Source organism: Photinus pyralis, unplaced genomic scaffold (genome assembly GCF_008802855.1).
Source record: "Photinus pyralis isolate 1611_PpyrPB1 unplaced genomic scaffold, Ppyr1.3 Ppyr1.4_LG5, whole genome shotgun sequence".
NCBI classification, from domain to species: domain Eukaryota; kingdom Metazoa; phylum Arthropoda; class Insecta; order Coleoptera; family Lampyridae; genus Photinus; species Photinus pyralis.
The window spans coordinates 42449485-42467422 of NW_022170596.1; the positions used below are offsets into that span (position 1 = coordinate 42449485).

The following is a 17938-nucleotide window of genomic DNA, read 5'->3' on the forward strand; positions in this document are numbered from 1 at the left end:
AACTTGTGGGAGTCGCATACGTATGCAAATGTAAAAGACTGTTTGTATATCACTTATCTCCCAATATTATTATGGTTTTCTGATGACCGCAGGTAGTTAAGTTACAAACTGTGGACAGATACGAAGCCTACAGCACTAGCTTACAAAAGTGTTGTCTTTTTTATTTTCACTTGCCTATTCCAGAGTACTAATCAAGAACGCAAGGTGGACGAAGCTGAAATTATGTCCATCGAAAACCAACAAACGGAATCGCTCGAAAATCAGGAAATATCTGCGAATGTTACTGTTGTAACGACACCCAATACCAACATTCAAGTGGATAGACCTACAATTGGCCAGTCCGTTTCACACGATCTTCTCTTGGGGCGTTGGAGGTTATCGTTGGATTTATTTGGGAGGGTGTTTATGGAAGATGTTGGTTTGGAACCTGGATCTGTGGTTTCAGAGCTGGGCGGATTTCCCGTGAAAGAGGCGAAATTTAGAAGAGATATGGAGAAATTACGAAACAATCAACAACGAGATTTAACTCTTTCGAAGGTATATAAAATTGTAACACAAATAATTTAATCATATTTTCACTTTTTGCGAATGAAATTGTGTGGTCGGGTTCTTGCAGTCAGGTTAGTGTCTATACGATGTAGAGATTTTTGGAGAACAATTTAAATATTCCATATCCACTGCTGAAAATGTATGCATTCTATTATAAACTTGCTGAATTTCAATTTATAATAGAAAACATATACATATTTGGTGTTTTGTTCAGAATTTACAAATTAAAACTTGTGTTTTGATTTGCCACGTTCTTTCTTTTAATTTATGGAGATTTGAATAATATCAAAATGATTTTTCTGAATGTTACACAACACTAGAGATGTTCCAAGACTAAAAGATGATGAGATGCACGTCGGGTATATCTGGTACTTCACGATCGTGTAAAATAAATTTTAACAAAAATATCGACCTTAAACATGATGTGCGGTTCTTTCAGTTAACATTCCCGGCTTTTCACTGGCGTGTAGCGTGTTATTTCCATAGCTAGAACATAAATGGGTTTACAGTGTTGTGGTTCACATCAGGAGCATTTGAAATTCTTACTGGTCTTTTGTATTAACAAATGGATTTGTACTTGGTGTCAAAATCACACCACTCACATTTTAAATCCTCGCCAAATCCATGTCAACAATGGTAAGATGTTAAGATGTGTTTGTTGTATATCTAGTAGGGACAACTGTATTCCGCTAGGTGGCGATTTTAATAAACTCCACCTTAGAAAGAGACACAGAAAGAGAGAGATAAAGTGTGGATAATTAATAAATAAAGGAGACGGGTTTACCTGTATGCAATTAATCATAATTTATGTAAATTCTATATACTTTGGTCACATTCCTTTATTGTAAGGCATTGACAAATACCATACTCGATCCTGAAATGTACTTTCCATGAACACGCACAAGAGTTTCTTTTATTACTCAAAAAATGATTATAGTCGAGCCTCCAAGCAATGGTGATAATTTACGAATTATTTTTTTTGTCTTTGTCCTCACCCCAAAATTGAAATTTTTTAAAGAAAGCGATAGTGAACAAAGTTATAATTAATTACTATCATTGCATTAATGATCATGTAAATAAGTGCATTTCAATGAATGCATTATTATTGTGAGGCTGTGTCGTGTCTATGAAACATCTCTATAAAATTAAAACACAAATAAGAAAGTTTTTAATGGTTCACAATGTTAAAAAATATAAATTAGATAAATTTCATTTTAAATTATTTTTCCAATGTAAGATCTCTGATCTTCATTACTCTGGGAACTCGGGCATCAATTAATTCAGGAAGATTACATTTTTTTATAAAATACGGTTAATTTGGGAAGCATTACATTTCGCTATAAATGCTGGTCCTTTTAAATTCGTTCAACATTGAAGTCGTTTTCTGCATAAAGCACAACATCGCAAAACAATTAAATAATTAGCAAATAGTGACCTGTCATTAATTGTCTCTCATAAACAGGAAACAAAGTGATTGAATACCCGCATAATTACTAATAAATTCCTAATTATAATCTTTCTAATTTTAGTATATATGATGACTATATGCTCGGTTACTTTGTATGTGGTTCGTTTTTTGTGGACACAATAACTAAAAAAACCCTGAACCGATTTGGACGAAATTTGGGGTACATATAGGGTGGTATGGGGAAACAAAACCTACCTATTTTGGTGTTGATCCTTAACCATCTTCATGATTGTTGAGGGTGTCCAAAGTTTAAAAGAGCCATAACGGCTTGAACAAATTTTTTTTAGTGCCTAAAATGACTTAACACTCTACAAAAAAGTTCATTACAATTTTTTTGTGACTTCCTTAGTTTTTGAGAATTTTTGAATTGAAAAGTTAAACTATTTTTTTTATTTTTCTAAATTTGCATTTTTCTCTAAAAGTAAGCATCAGACTGAAAAATGTTAATTACAAAAAAGATGTGTCTTGATGAGATCTACAAAAAAGGCTTCTGCACTTTTTGCGTCGGGTTCAAAATAAAGGCGCTAGGGGCATTTTCTAAATGTTATTATTTGACCAAAGATAATTGCAATGACTCGATTAAAAGTAGTCGGAAGGTCAAGTCAGGAGTTTATCTGACAACTAGTTTTGTTATTATTATTATTTCTTAGAGATAATTTTTGAATATGTCATTTTTGATTCTAAAATACCTTTTATTAGTTGTTTTTTAGTAGTTTTATGCATTTTAAGAGTTGTATACTTTTCAATTAGAAAACGAACTTCTTCTTTATGTTTTTATAATGGGTTGATTGAAAGGTAACTGGATGCTCATTGGTTCATTTAAGTTTATTCTTAGCGCGCACTTAGATCGACGCGACAGGATGTACACTCCAAAATTAACCAATATGAAACTCTTCCCAAAATATCCATTTCGTTCATTTTTGGTTCATGGCTAAAATTAAAAAATGTGCAGGGTGTTTTTTGGGAGGTTTTAGTTAAACGTTTCTGGGAAAGTAAAATGGGTAGGTTTTTGAAAATTTGTACTTAGGAGTACATGATGTAAAATATTTTCAAAACGGTTGCACTTCCGGAAATACCGGAAGTAGATAGTAACTTCGTTATATTAAATGGCAACCCAAATTTTATTCTTTCATTTTTGGAATCTACGTGAAATTTCAGTTCTTTTGATACCCACATGTCGGATATCTGCCATTATGGTTTTTAAGTTATTTTGACTTTAAGAAAAAAAAATGGCGGATGCAGATGGTACCTTGATAATTGATTACTTGGGTTGTAGTCATGGCAACCCATTTTTATCAGTTCATAGAGAATGAATAGCGCTTTCTTGTAGTGTACTTAAAAAAAAGTTAAGTTGCGTACAATCGCACCCAGAGCTGGGCAGAATACTTTCAAAAAGTATTTGAATACTAAATACTTTTACGTCCAGCACAAGCAAATACTAAATACAGATACTTTGAAAAGTATTCAAATACTTTCAAACATAAGTATTCAAGTACTTTAGAATGTATTCGAATACTTTCAAAAAAATGTGAATACTTTCAAAGGGATTCGAATACTTTCCAAAGTATTCTAATACTATCAAAGGTATTTGAATACTATAAAAAGTATTCGAATACTTTGAAAAGTATTCAAATACTTGTAATTTTAAACAAATCTAGGAAATGATTCTTTAATATCATTGATTCTAGTCTAAATAATTTATGCTCTCTTTGTCCTATAATTGGATTGAAAAGTCTGTAGGACAATAAACTCTATTATTATTATTATTATTAATTGAAAAACACAAACCTATATGAAAATAGGATCAAATTATTTTAAAACCCTCTCTTCTTCAACACATGCTCAAAATGAGAGCCTTCGTGTTGCAAACACAATTCAATTCATTTTCTTAAATATTCTCTTGTAGAGCTTTGTATCACTTGTGATTCAACGGTTTGTAGTGCATTTGGGGATACAAAATTTCCAAAATTCATACAATTTCGTGCCAGTGTTCAAATGAATGTACGGCAAGCGCATGCCACGATTCTGTCCATTTCACCATAAATAACAATTAACTTCCAAAATAGGTAAAACCAATTGCGAGCCATATTTCGATTTTTGAAAAACTTCTGTTAACCTATAACAGGTGACGGATTGGTGTCACTAGATTTGTTTAAGATTAGGTTGTTATAATAAAATCATGGCCGACTACTAAAAAGAAAATCCGAAAAAAATAGTGTCAATTCAATAAAATGGGAATGTCAGAAATTGTTAAAGATAGCTATAGGAACATGTATTGTCAAAATACGCCCATTTCGATTCTTTATCTCATGCAATAGTAAGAAAATGGCCATTCCATTTAAAAAAACTGAGTTTTTAGTCTTTGAAGTTTCATAAATTTGGATCTCCATAGGTGCAGTTGTACGCAACTTAACTTTTTTTTTAAGTACCCTAAAAGAAAGCCCTATTCATTCTCTATGCACTGATAAAAATGGGTTGCCATGACTAGAACCGTTTTCAAGTAATCAATTATCAAGGTACCATCTGCATACGCCATTTTTTTTCTTAAAGTCAAAATAACTTAAAAACCATGATATCGACATGTGGGTATCAAAAGAACTGAAATTTTACGTAGAATCCAAAAATGCAATAAAAAATAGGGGTTGCCATTTAAAATAACGAAGTTACTAGCTACTTATTTCCGGAAGTGCGGCAATTTTGAAAATATTTTACATCGATTCGGCCTTCAGAGTAACTCCCAAGTACAAATTTTTAAAAACCTACCCATTTTACTTTCCCAGAAACGTTTAACTAAAGCTCCCAAAAAAAACACCCTGTATTGGTTGTGATAAATCAATGTCATCAGGAAAAAGAATGTAAAAAAATGAAAAATATACAGGGTGTTGCAGGGGTTGTTGTGATCACCTTATACAGACATCACAGATATTGAAAAAGATGCGGGTTTTATTATTTTTATTTTTCCTCTACGATGAAAAAAATTGAAAACTAATACGGTTGATTGGCGTAAAAAACATGACGGTTAAGCATTCAAATACTCTTCCACCGAATAGTATGGGTGGTTGACCAAAAAATCCATAGCATCTTATTTAAAGCGTATATGTGTGTTATGTTTTCGTATATCGCAAGGCAGATAGTTGAACAACTTGATGTTTGTGTAAAGAACCTTCATGCATTACATTTATATTTTACTTACAGATGGAGCGGGATCGAACGCAACTGTTATTACAAACATTTAAAGAGTTAAATACCCAATACAATAATTACAACAGGCGAGCGTCTACGTCCCAGCCGCCCTTGGCAGTAAATCGGGTCAAAGTCACATTTCGAGATGAACCAGGTGAAGGTTCAGGGGTTGCACGTAGTTTTTATACAGCAATCGCGGAGGTATTTAGTTGACTGCGTCTTTAAACACTCCACCAATCGGAACATTTCAGGCAATTTTAGCAAATGAAAAATTACCCAATTTGGAATCGGCGCAGGTTGGAAATAATAAATACGCCCATTACAGTGTTTTGCAGCGTTTAAGGAGAGATAGAGACTTTTTAAGAAGAACGGCTCCATCACGTGGAGCCGGATCTAGGACTCGGGATCATCACAGACGGACTATGAGCGCGGAAGCGCGCGCGTTTGTCCCCGGAGATTCTGTCAATACTGAGAACCTTTCCATGCCCGATATATCCAGTGGTAAAAATTTACTAACGACTGACAGTGATTAAGTATTCCGCTTTTAGGTACGGCTGCTGCACAACCACAACCCGTAAATCTCAATGAGCATTTAACATCTCACCAACAACAACTTGGAAATCGTCTATACCCAAAAGTAATGTTTGACTATTTAACTTCATACTTGTAACATATTCCCATAGGTTTTTAGTCTACATCCTACCTTTGCTGGAAGAATTACCGGTATGTTATTAGAGTTATCACCTGCACAGCTTTTACTGTTGCTGGCCTCCGACGATTCTTTGCGTGCTAAAGTAGAGGAAGCGGTCGAAATGATTTTAGCTCATTCACACTCGCAGCAAGAATTAAATTCGGAAGCCTTGCTAGGTGGGTAATTTTTATATTTTTGAAATTATTTGAATGGAAATGTGTTCAGAATTAGATGTATTTTCGCTGGCAGATAGGGTGAATACTCGGAAGAGCTCAAGTCGTTCTAACGCTAGTGATACATCGATCCAGGATGACGCGACCAATGAGGAGGAGGATAACGCCCCCTTATTTTACTGTCCTGGAAAAATGGGTTTTTATGCTCCAAGGCAAGGAAAAGGTTCTTTCGAACGGCTCAATGCATTTAGAAATGTTGGGAGGTAGAGAAATGTGTTACTATTGAAGCTTTAATATTAATCAAATTTATAGACTTTTAGGGTTATGCTTACTGCAAAATGAGCTATGTCCAATTTTCTTGACTAGACATGTTTTGAAATCAATTTTGGGACGAGCGATCAGATTCCACGACCTTGCCTTTTTTGATCAGGTCGTTTACGAATCTGTACGACAGCTGGTTGTGGATGCCGAGACAAAAGAGAGTAACAATCTTTTCTCTGCCTTGGATCTTAATTTTAGGTATTGTATTAAATGGATCAAGTACCACCTCAGTTAATGCATGGTAGTACACAAAAATGCTTGTGAAATGGATACTCACCCAAAAAAAAATTTCCGTTGGTCAGCACTGTTAATTTTAGATCAGTGATTTGGACCAGAAGAAAACTACCAGTACCTTATTTCAGACCGACACTGCCTTTCCCAAAAAAAAGTTTGCCAGAATTCATACTTTTGTTTGTGTTTGTATTGGTGTATGGTTTGCTCACAGAGGTGTAAATACTCCAAATTCTTTATAAATGTGTGGGGCATCTTGGGTAATGGGAGATGAAAATTTTAACCACTGCCATTTTAAAAATATTTTGAATAAATCTTGAGAGTGGAACAGTTAATGACGTAAGCAATTGATGACTACTGCTTCCTTTTTTTACCAACTCTCGAATGGTTATTTCAGGAACTACTTTTGTCTCTTTAAATATTTCATCTTCCTTATTGGCAGCTCTGAACTGACACTTCTTTTTGCCAAACTGCCAAAAGAATATGCTCATCTTTGCTGATTGATGCGCCAATCCCCAACTGCACTTTTTATTTTGAGGATATTTAAAATTTTGGTCATATTTACATATCTGGGATGACTTGTAACATTTGATAGTTAAATTTTGACCATAGAAATTGTTTAATGCGGTTTTGTACTTGTTTTGCACTGATTGGCCGTATGAGGCAGCAGCTTTAAAACATGACGATGAGGAAGTTATTTTATCGTTAAAACGTCTGGGAATTTGATTTTTAATTTATGGGGTGAAATGGTAGGTAGGTTCAATACAGAAAATATTGGGTGATAATTTTGGAGTGTAAGCAAATTTTAGAACTAAGGTTACTTTAATGCAAAATGACTACTTACTGATCATTATTCTACAAATACATAGATAAGCAACATAAGTCATGCTTTATTTTTGCGAATTTATACAGTGTGCAATTTTTAACATTTTGGTGTAGTAGGCGTTGACAAGAGGTCAAAATAATTCATTTATGGTTCCAAATGACATAATAAAGAATAATATTGGGTCATAAAAAATGCTACTCAATACAGTATGTACTTATTTTCCGGTCTATATAAAAATATGAAGTTGATGATGGTTTCTCAAAGACGAAACGTTATATTGAAAATCTCTCAACGCTGTCTTGTAGAGATTAAAAAGTTTCCATGAGGAAGTGTTATTTGTTTTTTGATATTTCTTGAAACAGGATCAGAAGTGGGCGACACGCGACCCTGAAACGTATTCTTTTATTTATCAGCAACATTTTGCTACTCGCATAATATTATAATGAATGTGCTGCTTATTCTGCCATTGACGAAAGATGCTCTTTACCTTGACCTACCACAATTTGTCATTTAATTGGCTACTAGTTCAAAAGTTACAGCCCTTTGAATTTTCTTTCGAAATTGGTTTCTAGTCTATAACTTTTGATTGAGAAGTCTGATCGAAAAAGTACCAATTGTTTTGGATTCTACGCACCAAAATTAATAAGAAAAAGTGTTTTCCCGAGAAATTTTGGTGTAGTCGATTTTTGGTAAAAAAAGAAGGTTATACACTGCCTTTTTTTGAGGCCCGAAAAAAAAATTGTCTCAGATCGACCCGGAAAAAAAATTTTCTTATAGAATGTGGCCTGTAAAATCCATAATTTCAAACAGTTCCAAGATTGGGCTACTAGTTCAAAAGTTACAGCCCTTTGAATTTTTTTTCGAAATTGGTTTCTAGTCTATAACTTTGGATTGAGAAGTCTGATCGAAAAAGTACGAATTGTTTTGGATTCTACGCACCAAAATTAATAAGAAAAAGTGTTTTCCCGAGAAATTTTGGTGCAGTCGATTTTTGGAAAAAAGGAAGGTACACTGCCTTTTTTTTGCCCCGAAAAAAAATATCATTGTATATAATATACATCTTTATATACAATGGTATATAATGGTAGTATGGATGGAATTGATCTTTTCTCTCACAAATACACTATACTTACAGCACTCCCACATCCGACCAGTGTTACCCTATAGACACTGGTCGGATTATATTTACATTCTGTCAGTTATGGGTTCTTTCGCAGCAATTTTGAGGTTAAGTGGTAGAGCGGAGAAGAGCAGTCCCTCAGTATTGCTCATCAACCGAACTTCGCCTTTGGGGTTGCAGTCTATTGCATATACGTGCATCTGTATCTTTAAACTGTAAAAATATGTACTACCTAATCGTATTTGTCAACTGCTGCATCACCCAATAAAGCTATATTATTATTATTTTGCGCAATTCAAAAGGACCTTGTTTGCGTAAATTCCACACAAAATTGCTAAAGCAGTGTTAAAAAGGTCTACGTGTGTGTACCGCTAATCCAACAAAAACGTTAAAAATTATACGCATAATCAGTTATATTTTCGCACTGTATCTATTTAATTTTCATTGCTAGCTAAATTCAAATAAAGTTTGTAATTGGGTAAAGGTAAGGCGTTAAAATAATAAAATAAATAGGTCTATGGCCTGAAAGAATTAAAGACTCCTTGCATAGGAAGCATAATATCACATTCCGGTGATTAAATATAATGCTGACAGTATCATGGTCTGTGTCTGGCGCAAAGTAATGACGTTTTATTCTTTCAAATCTCAACTTTGTTGTCAGTATATTTAAATAGGTAATACAGGTTACATGCTGCTATATGGTAATACAGCGATACAACAGCTTTGAAGAACAGTCACAAGATAGCATCACCTCCTTACAAGATTTTCTACTGCAACAATATCCTATCCCATGACACCTCTTTATATTATTTATTCTATGTTAAAGAGCAAGGATAGTTTATCACGGCACTTTCAAAAATTTTAAATGTGATCAGTGCAATTATGCAACAACAAGGATAATTTAAAGAATCATCGCCTAACGCGTAACATTTCCAAATTCTTTAATTGTAAACAGTGCAATTTTACACAACATAAAATCGTCATTTAAGCAAGACACATTGAAAAATACTTATTGTTTATTTTGCGGTCAGTGTAATTATCCCACAATAGTAAGGCTGTTTTAAAGCGTAATCAATGTAAGGGAATGTCGGCGAGTTGTATGAGAGTATGCTAGAAATTGAATGATAAATTGTGATCTCTATCTGTAATTAGAAAATTAAATTGATTGCTAATTCAAGACAGTCTCGAGTTCTTAAGAAAAATGCGTTTCAGGTAGGATAGGCTTAAGGAGGAGTGTCAAAAATGGTAGGATACACTCAATTCACTTTAAAATAAATACAATAATGGGTGATCAAAAATGAGTTGCTGTCAAGTCGCCTTTGGAATTTTTGTTTACATGGGAGATCGTACTTGACTTGAACTTCCACATTCGACTGGACAGCAACTCATTTTTGATCACCCGTTATAAACAAAAAATTTGGAGGTATCAAAACAATCAAACTTTTGAATTCCACTAAAGGTGCACAACATTTGTGTATAGACATACAAATCAGTGTAAAACAAGCGCAAAACAAGTAGGTTGGTATTGCTGAAAATTTTATTTTTGTTCAAAAAAACTTGGTGTTTGGCACAATGAAATGCCAATTTATCTCTCCTGTTTTAATAAATTGATAAAAAGGATAAGGTAACCCATGGGAACCCAAAATAGTCAGGAAGGCCAACACATTTTTAATATTCCTAGCTAGCTTGTAAAATTAGATATAGTCTGAAAAAAAATTCATTCGAGGTAGTAATACCGTATCCATTCCCAGTCCTAACGGGATTATTGCATAGGAAATAATACAGGGTGTATTTAATGACAATACAATGTCCACCTTCGTGAAGTGTAGCTTTTGTTAGGATATTATGTAGTGCAAACTTAAAATTCAAAAAAACCTTGGACAGGTGGACTATGCTAAAAGTATCAATGATTAAATAAATCCAAACTCAACAAGAATATGTAGTTAGTTACCTACATATTCTTGTTGAGTTTGGATTTATTTAATCATTGATACTTTTAGCATAGTCCACCTGTCCAAGGTTTTTTTGAATTTTAAGTTTGCACTACATAATATCTAAAGAATTCAGAGCGGCTTTTATTCTGGTTTAACTCTTTAATAAAGTTTTGACTGAAAATGATACCAGAAAAGTTTGCTTTCACTTTGTATAAAATGGGGTTTTGCTAGTAGATACACTTTGGATACTAGAGCTCTTTCCCTCCTCTCCATCATCCCATCTCAAGTAGCCGGAAATGACAGGATACTAAAATTTTTGTCTTAATGTAGTATTGATCTCACCGCGGAAGAAGGAGGTGGTTCTGTTGAACTAATGCCCGGTGGAAGAGACACTGAGGTCACCTCCTCAAATGTGTACGACTACGTTAGAAAATATGCAAAATACAAAATGGTGAAGGCTCAAGAAAAGGCGATAGAGGTAAGTAAAACAAAACGGATTTGAGAAGCCAACTTACGATGTTTCTTACTGAACACTCTGTGTTTTTGTACTTTATCGATTATGACAACAAATTGTTTCAGCATATGCGTTTGGGAGTATTCGATGTCTTGCCGGAGGGGTCTTTGGACGGTCTTACGGCTGAAGATCTGCGACTACTACTGAACGGCGTAGGGGACATAAACGTATGCGTGCTTATATCATACACCTCCTTCAACGACGAGTCGGGTGAAAGTAACGAACGACTAGTGAAATTTAAAAGGTGGCTGTGGTCCATTGTGGAAAAAATGACTCATCTTGAGCGTCAGGATTTGGTAGGAGTCGTAAATTGTCCTGCGACGCCATTAATTGATTTGCGAATTTAAAGGTTTACTTTTGGACTGGCTCGCCAGCTTTGCCGGCGAGCGAAGACGGATTTCAGCCTATGCCTTCAGTGACGATTCGTCCCGCCGATGACGCCCATTTACCTACCGCGAATACCTGTATATCACGTCTGTATATTCCTCTTTATAGCAGCAGAGCTGTACTACGACAGAAGCTACTTCTCGCAATTAAAACGAAGAACTTTGGATTTGTGTGATGTAGTATGTTGTGTTAATAAACTAGCTTTCGTTTTCAATATGTCCTTTAGATTTTCATTTCTATTTTAGAGTTTTGTATAATATTAACGAGTAAAAATATTGTTTCAAGTAAAATGCCTATATATATTTGGAGATGACGCCATTTGATATTTACAACGGTGTGCTATTGTTGACGTGGTGTAAAGAAGAGGAAACTTTTACAAGAGCTATGTATATATATATGAACTGTCGAAAGTGATTATCACACAATACGGTTACCCACCCATGGGTATAAATAAGTAGTCACAAATTGTTATTGATTATTTTTTTCAAATTTTCATTGTAACCCTAAATTAGTTCTTTTTATATTATATTTGTTATGCCAAGAATCGTAATTTTAGTGTCTAGCATATTTTGAACGGATATTATATGAAAATAAATATTTTCTGTGGACTTATTCAATTTTAAAACCAAATAAATTATTTCGTTTTTTATAAACTTTCACAATGGTTAATTGAAGCAATAGTCTTATAATTTATTGGTTGTAGGTGTCAACTTTGCATAAAATAAATATTGATTGTTGCAAATTATAAATGCATTAATGGTTTCCGATATCCCTCCACCCTTCCTAAATTTGACGTTATCTGTGTATACAGTATACATACTTTTATTATCAGAGTGACCTTTGTTGTAGTTTAAGATAGCAAGATTTAGATAGCTTTATTTGCTAAACAATTTATTAATTGTACATTAACTATCATGCATACTCCTGTGTGTGTCCAAGATTTTGAAACCCACGCCTTCCAAGTTCTGGCTAAGGGTCCTTTAGATTATTACAAAAGTGGTGCAGGTGATCAACTGACACTTGAAAATAATAGAAAAGCGTTCTCCAAGTGAGTAATTTTGACAAGGTACTAATTCTTAAATATTTGCATGTTACTAACAAACACATTGTACAAATAAAAGGTGATTGTTCTGTAAGTTCAGCAAATTATGATTTCAGTTTAGTTGGCGGTGAAGGGTTGATGTTTGTCTTAAACATCAGCAGATCGCTGGAAGTGAGACCCCGAGAGGATTATTACATAGCTCTGGACTTCCCTGGTATCTGTTTTAAGATAACCTTTAAATAGCATTCTAATCTGAACAAGTAAAATACGCATAATTCAATACTATCCTAATATTTGGGCAGTTTAGTACCTACTTTTTGTGAAGTAGTAATTAAATTCAACCTCTTACAAAAGGGGACTACTGCTTCATGTGCAATTTGTTTTGAATTCCTTTTACATTTTCAATATGATACAGAGGATAGTTGTATATAGAATGTTTTTGGAAACAAAATGTATGCAACTGTTAGTTGTTTCTAATTATCATCAGGGATGAAACTCATAATAAAACAAATTCGCATTTATTAGTAAATTATTGGCCAGTTCACATTGCTATAATATTTAAATGTACAGTGTGTCCGATTTTGGTTGAGACTGCAATGTATTTTAGCTGTTTTAAAGATGAAGGCTTGCGGTTTTCGCGTGTTCTTTCAAATAAATAACCTGAGGAAAAATGAGATACGAAGAATCACACACGATTTTCAGTAAGGTAATTACATGACCTGTAATCCGGCTCATATTCAATAGCACTGATTCTGAAACTCGCAGAAATCAATTGACGAAGGTTTGAAATCGCTATCTCTTTTCGTTCTTGAGTTAGATGAGCAACAGACGGACAAAACCATCACAGTAACTTAGGGGGACAACTATGCCAGACAGTCACATATGACGCGACCGTTCGTGAGTTTCTAGCTTACGTGTTCGAGACGCGCTTGTGGTGTCGACGACGTCTTGGCACAGCTTGCCGTCTGATCTTTGGTCAGTTCGCGCATGCGCCAAGTACAAGGTCATTCGGTTCTGTTTGTAGACGGAAATGGATGGAACAGGTGTTCTGCTTCAACGATTGTAGATACTGCAGAAAACCAGCAAATACCGTCTTTTTAATTCGACTAGTTTCAGTCTTACCGCTCAGTGGTAATCCTTTAATAGACCCTCTGTGGTAGCTTTTGGTAGTCTCACTGATATTATAACCTCCATTAGGTCCCACACTAGACACTGAAAATTTTGACTTACCCTACATTTGCAAAATAATCTCTTGTCAATTTCTTTTCTATTTTAGTTGTAGAATCCGCTTGCATACCATTATTTTATTTTTGGCCCAATGGCCATGTAGGTTTTTATTAGTAACTACGAGTAGGTAGAGGTATACCGGCTGTTTCACGCAAACTGTTACCAAAAGTATTCAGAGTCCCGTTAATAATTTAAATTTGAAAATTGCATACGAACATAATTTTTCATGATGTCGAAACAAAATATTATCGTGATCGTTTCACTTACCGGATATGGATAGCAACTTTCTTATTTTAAATAGAACGCCCTGTATTTTATCGCATTTCTGAAATCTACACAAACATCTACGTCGTTTGATACCCACATTTCCCTATACCCAGCATCAAAGGTTTTCAAGTTATTCCTCCTCCTCCTAAGAAAATTAATTATATACATAGCAGTTACAATTTTACAAAATTTAAAATAAAGCATAGCGGATAGGTATCTACATGAAATGTAATAATTAATCGATATTGACATTTGAAAGCGCAAAAAAATAAAGCATGTTTCCTTTGAAAAAATCAACTTTTTCCAGTTTGAAGTTTCTAAAATTGGCCATTAGTCTTAAAACACCCTGCATAAGACCGATCAAAATTTAAATCATTCTCATGTAGAATTTTTGTTGATTTTGGAAGACTTTTTGAAATTCAACTCGGCAGAGTCATCATAGGTACAGGGCTCAAAGAAAAGCATCCAAACGTGAACAATTTTGAAAAATCTTACATAACTTGAAAACTTTTGATGCTGGGTATAGGGACATGCAGTATCAAACGACGTAGATTTCGAAAGCGCAACAGGGTGTTTTATTTAAAATAAGAAAGTTGCTAACATCCGATAACACGGGACGTGAAATGATCATGATAATATTTTCTTTTGATAGATCATGAAAAACTACCTATGTCGATATCCAATAAATTTTCAGATTTAATGTATCACTGAGAGCCTGACAACTTTTAGGTAACGGTGTGTGTGCAACAGTCGTGAAAATTGAATTGTTAGCGCATTTTCCAATACTAGTCCTCCAGTTATTAAACTTTTTCGTTGTGGTTTTTTCTTATACGGTGTAGCACAGCCCCGAGACCAGAACGACAAAAGATTTTTTGGATTAGGCTTTCGTCGGTCGCGAGTGAACACGTTTTTAACTTGTTTTGTTTTTCCCCCAAATTTTAATGTTATCAGTTATTTTTGAGAGAAATCTGTACCTAATCGTTACTTTCTTAAGCCATGTATACCTATTTCACAAAATATAAACAAATATCCCGGCGTTGGGATGTGACGACCCCACCGCCCATCACCCAATATTGGTGATGCCATCAGTCACTCAGAGCAGCACGTGGTTTGTTATTAGGGGGTATAAATTCCACAGTTCCTATAGATTTGTCATCTAGATCTGGTTGGATCGGGACTGAGGATCTTGGGTATCCTTTGTGTTGGCACTTTGCTCATTTCCAAGTCTTTGTGGAGCTTTAGAAAACACTAATCCCAACTACTTTAGCGGAAACCATTAGAACTGCTTGCACCAAAATTTGACTCTTTTCCACCACCATTCTTTCATGGATTTTCTTCGGGTCACTGTCTTTGAGAACGTTTCTTTGTTCAAGTTCCAAAATCACACTTTGACCTTAACACGTTTTAAGCGATTGCATAACGATAAACTTAGAGATGGCACTATAAACTGTTACAGCAAGTTGCAGTGAGAAAAATTATTCTAATAAAGACAAACTATACGTTTTCAACCGTGGCCAACCAGCTAGCAGCCACCTCCTGCCTGTCGTAGGTACTTAACGAAACAGATCTCCTTCGAGTTTTTTTCACAAATAAAGCGCCAATCATAATTAGAGATAACGGCAGCTTCAACAAACCGCGTTTCCACTTATGCCGAACTAATGCGCACTCTTCTCTTCTCTCTTCTAACAGTGATAAAAAAAACGCATGTGCCTACCTACATTTTAACACGCAATTCCACGTTTTATAATTAAGTAAACAATATGCAATTGAAAACAATTCTAAAAGGAAAAATAACACTACAGAAATAGAAACTCAAATGAAATAAACCCTTTCTATGCTTATTCCCCCCCCCCCCCCAAATTGAAAAACCTCATAAATAAGGCGACCCATCATTATTTTTGGTAGTCTTTACATATCTATAGTCTTCGCTTTACTGCAATACCTACCTGATTTAGTTTTTTGATCTTCATGATCGGATGATATGATTTACCATCAATAAAGATTTACTTTAGAATTAAAAAAAGATCAATACAGTAATTCTGTTTGTGATCTGATCATGTCAAGGTAACATGCGTTCAAAATTTAACATGACCAACAATAAAATTTCAGATTACGTATTCGGCCAAGATGTTTTCGAGATGTAAGTACAAGAAATTTATCAACAACTGTAATGGGCACGACCGTTTGCGTCCCTTTCGGAATTGCGCCTACCGCCATGCAAAAACTGGCACATCCCGACGGAGAAATAGCGTCAGTTAGAGGTACCTCTTTTTTTGTTACCTAGCTCATTTAATGAATTTGCAATTGCAGCGGCTGAGAAAATGGGTACGATTTTTATTTTAAGTACCATTTCCACTACCAGTTTAGAAGATGTCGCGGCCGCTGCGCCCAACGCGCATAAGTGGTATCAACTGTATATTTACAAGGATCGGTTAGAGTTGAAGGATGTTAATTCTAAATGTTGTAATGATAGTTTTTAGGGAGATTACCGCAAATTTAGTAAAGCGCGCTGAAGCGGCCGGTTTCAAAGCTATCGTATTGACAGTGGATAGTCCCCGGTTTGGTATTCGAAGGGACGACATTAGAAACAATTTTAAAATACCACCACATTTAACGTAACACCTAAACCACTTTACGCGTACGAGTTTAAATTCCCTTTTTTAGCTTGGCAAATTTTGTGGGTGACAAAGCAACAAATGTTTCCCGCGCTCAAAGTGGTTCGGGAATAGCAAATTATGTTATTAGTCTGTTCGATCCTGCTTTAGTATGGGAAGATATAGCGTGGTTAAGACAGTTAACAACGTTACCAATAGTCGTAAAGGGCATTTTAACTGCTGAAGATGCTCAAAAAGCAGTCAAAATGGGTGTCTCGGGCATCATGGTGTCAAACCATGGTGGTCGCCAGGTCGATGGAGTTCCTGCCTCGGTATTGTTTCGAAATAGCAAATTCGGAGAAATTTATTGTGTTGTAGATTGAAGCGCTGCCAGAGGTAGTAAAGGCTGTAGGAGATCAAGTCGAAGTTTACATGGATGGCGGAATTCGTCAAGGGGTAGATGTTTTTAAAGCATTAGCATTGGGAGCAAAAATGGTAGGTACTTCTTAATTGTGTTTATCTTCTCGTTCTTATTTGGTGTTACAGGTCTTTGTTGGCCGCCCTAATTTGTGGGGATTGGCTTACAATGGAGAAGAAGGGGCTACGAAAGTGTTGGATACATTGAAATTTGAATTAGATAATGTCATGTCACTCTCAGGTGGGTAATTTTAAACCGATTTTGTTTGCTAACATGAACAGATTACACACAAATCTAGGTACTCATCTTTATGCAGATGATTCCGCATATGGGATGCAACATATCTAAATGTATATTCTTTTTTAGGCTGTACATCCATAAAAGAGGTAACATCCGACTTAGTGGTCCACAAAAGCTATTATTCACGCCTGTGACGCTTGTATACAGGATGATAAAAAAATAATGGCAGTGTAAAAATCTTGTAACTAATAAATACATATTAAATATAAAATAATAATTTTTTTTTGTAAGAACTATATTTCCCTTACACATTTCATAATAACAATTGAAGAAAGTTTCACTAAATCAAGCGAAAGCGATCCAAAGTGTGTGAGGGGGATAAAATGTAAGGTTTTGGACCCCGAATCAGGCCATTAACCCACTGATGCAACTTAATCAAAAGAATGTTCTAAATTAATAGGCAAACAAAGATCATTCTTGAGCACCTTCAATCATACAGACAGTGTTGCATTGTGGGAAGGATAACCATTACATCAACGACTTCTTTGGACCAATTACTAAAAAAAATGTTATTTTTTTTTGGAACTGGTTGTCTATATCGCAATCTTTCATTAACAAACTGGACATAACTATTTAAACGTAAAGGAAAAATGTAACAAAAATGATTTTAGGTTATTTGTTTTCCGTAATACCTGCAATCTTGACCATATTTCCGAGCAGAGCCACCGTTACTTTCATGTCAAAACAATTGAC

The 17938-nt window shown here is 34.9% G+C and overlaps 2 protein-coding genes and 1 non-coding gene across 3 annotated transcripts in view; all 3 read left to right on the top strand.

The window, feature by feature from the left end:
* Positions 1-12003, top strand: part of LOC116170996 (E3 ubiquitin-protein ligase UBR5) — a 37100-nt gene extending 25097 nt beyond the window's left edge. Inside the window, 10 exon segments of the mRNA XM_031487607.1 lie at positions 184-537; positions 5213-5401; positions 5452-5707; positions 5710-5837; positions 5884-6067; positions 6117-6327; positions 6377-6583; positions 10827-10974; positions 11076-11306; positions 11360-12003. Coding sequence (XP_031343467.1) covers positions 184-537; positions 5213-5401; positions 5452-5707; positions 5710-5837; positions 5884-6067; positions 6117-6327; positions 6377-6583; positions 10827-10974; positions 11076-11306; positions 11360-11572 — 2121 coding nt within the window. The 3' untranslated portion in view covers positions 11573-12003.
* On the top strand, positions 7-135 carry LOC116172877. The gene has a single exon (XR_004145796.1).
* A 240-nt stretch (positions 12004-12243) lies between the features above and the next one.
* On the top strand, positions 12244-17456 carry LOC116170997 (hydroxyacid oxidase 1). The gene is made up of 8 exons (XM_031487608.1): positions 12244-12445; positions 16043-16194; positions 16244-16364; positions 16414-16548; positions 16598-16859; positions 16906-17022; positions 17074-17185; positions 17312-17456. The coding sequence occupies exons 1-8, from the start codon at positions 12312-12314 to the stop codon at positions 17377-17379; spliced, it is 1101 nt and encodes a 366-aa protein (XP_031343468.1). The 5' UTR covers positions 12244-12311; the 3' UTR covers positions 17380-17456.
* Positions 17457-17938: the final 482 nt, after the last annotated feature.

Excerpts from the sequence above, each read along its gene's own strand:
- LOC116170997 (XM_031487608.1), top strand. The coding sequence starts at position 12,312 with ATGCATACTCCTGTGTGTGTCCAAGATTTTGAAACCCACGCCTTCCAA. Across the intron at positions 16,365-16,413 it reads CTGTATATTTACAAGGATCG|GGAGATTACCGCAAATTTAG; the intron begins GTTAGAGTTGAA and ends GATAGTTTTTAG. Across the intron at positions 16,549-16,597 it reads AAAATACCACCACATTTAAC|CTTGGCAAATTTTGTGGGTG; the intron begins GTAACACCTAAA and ends TCCCTTTTTTAG.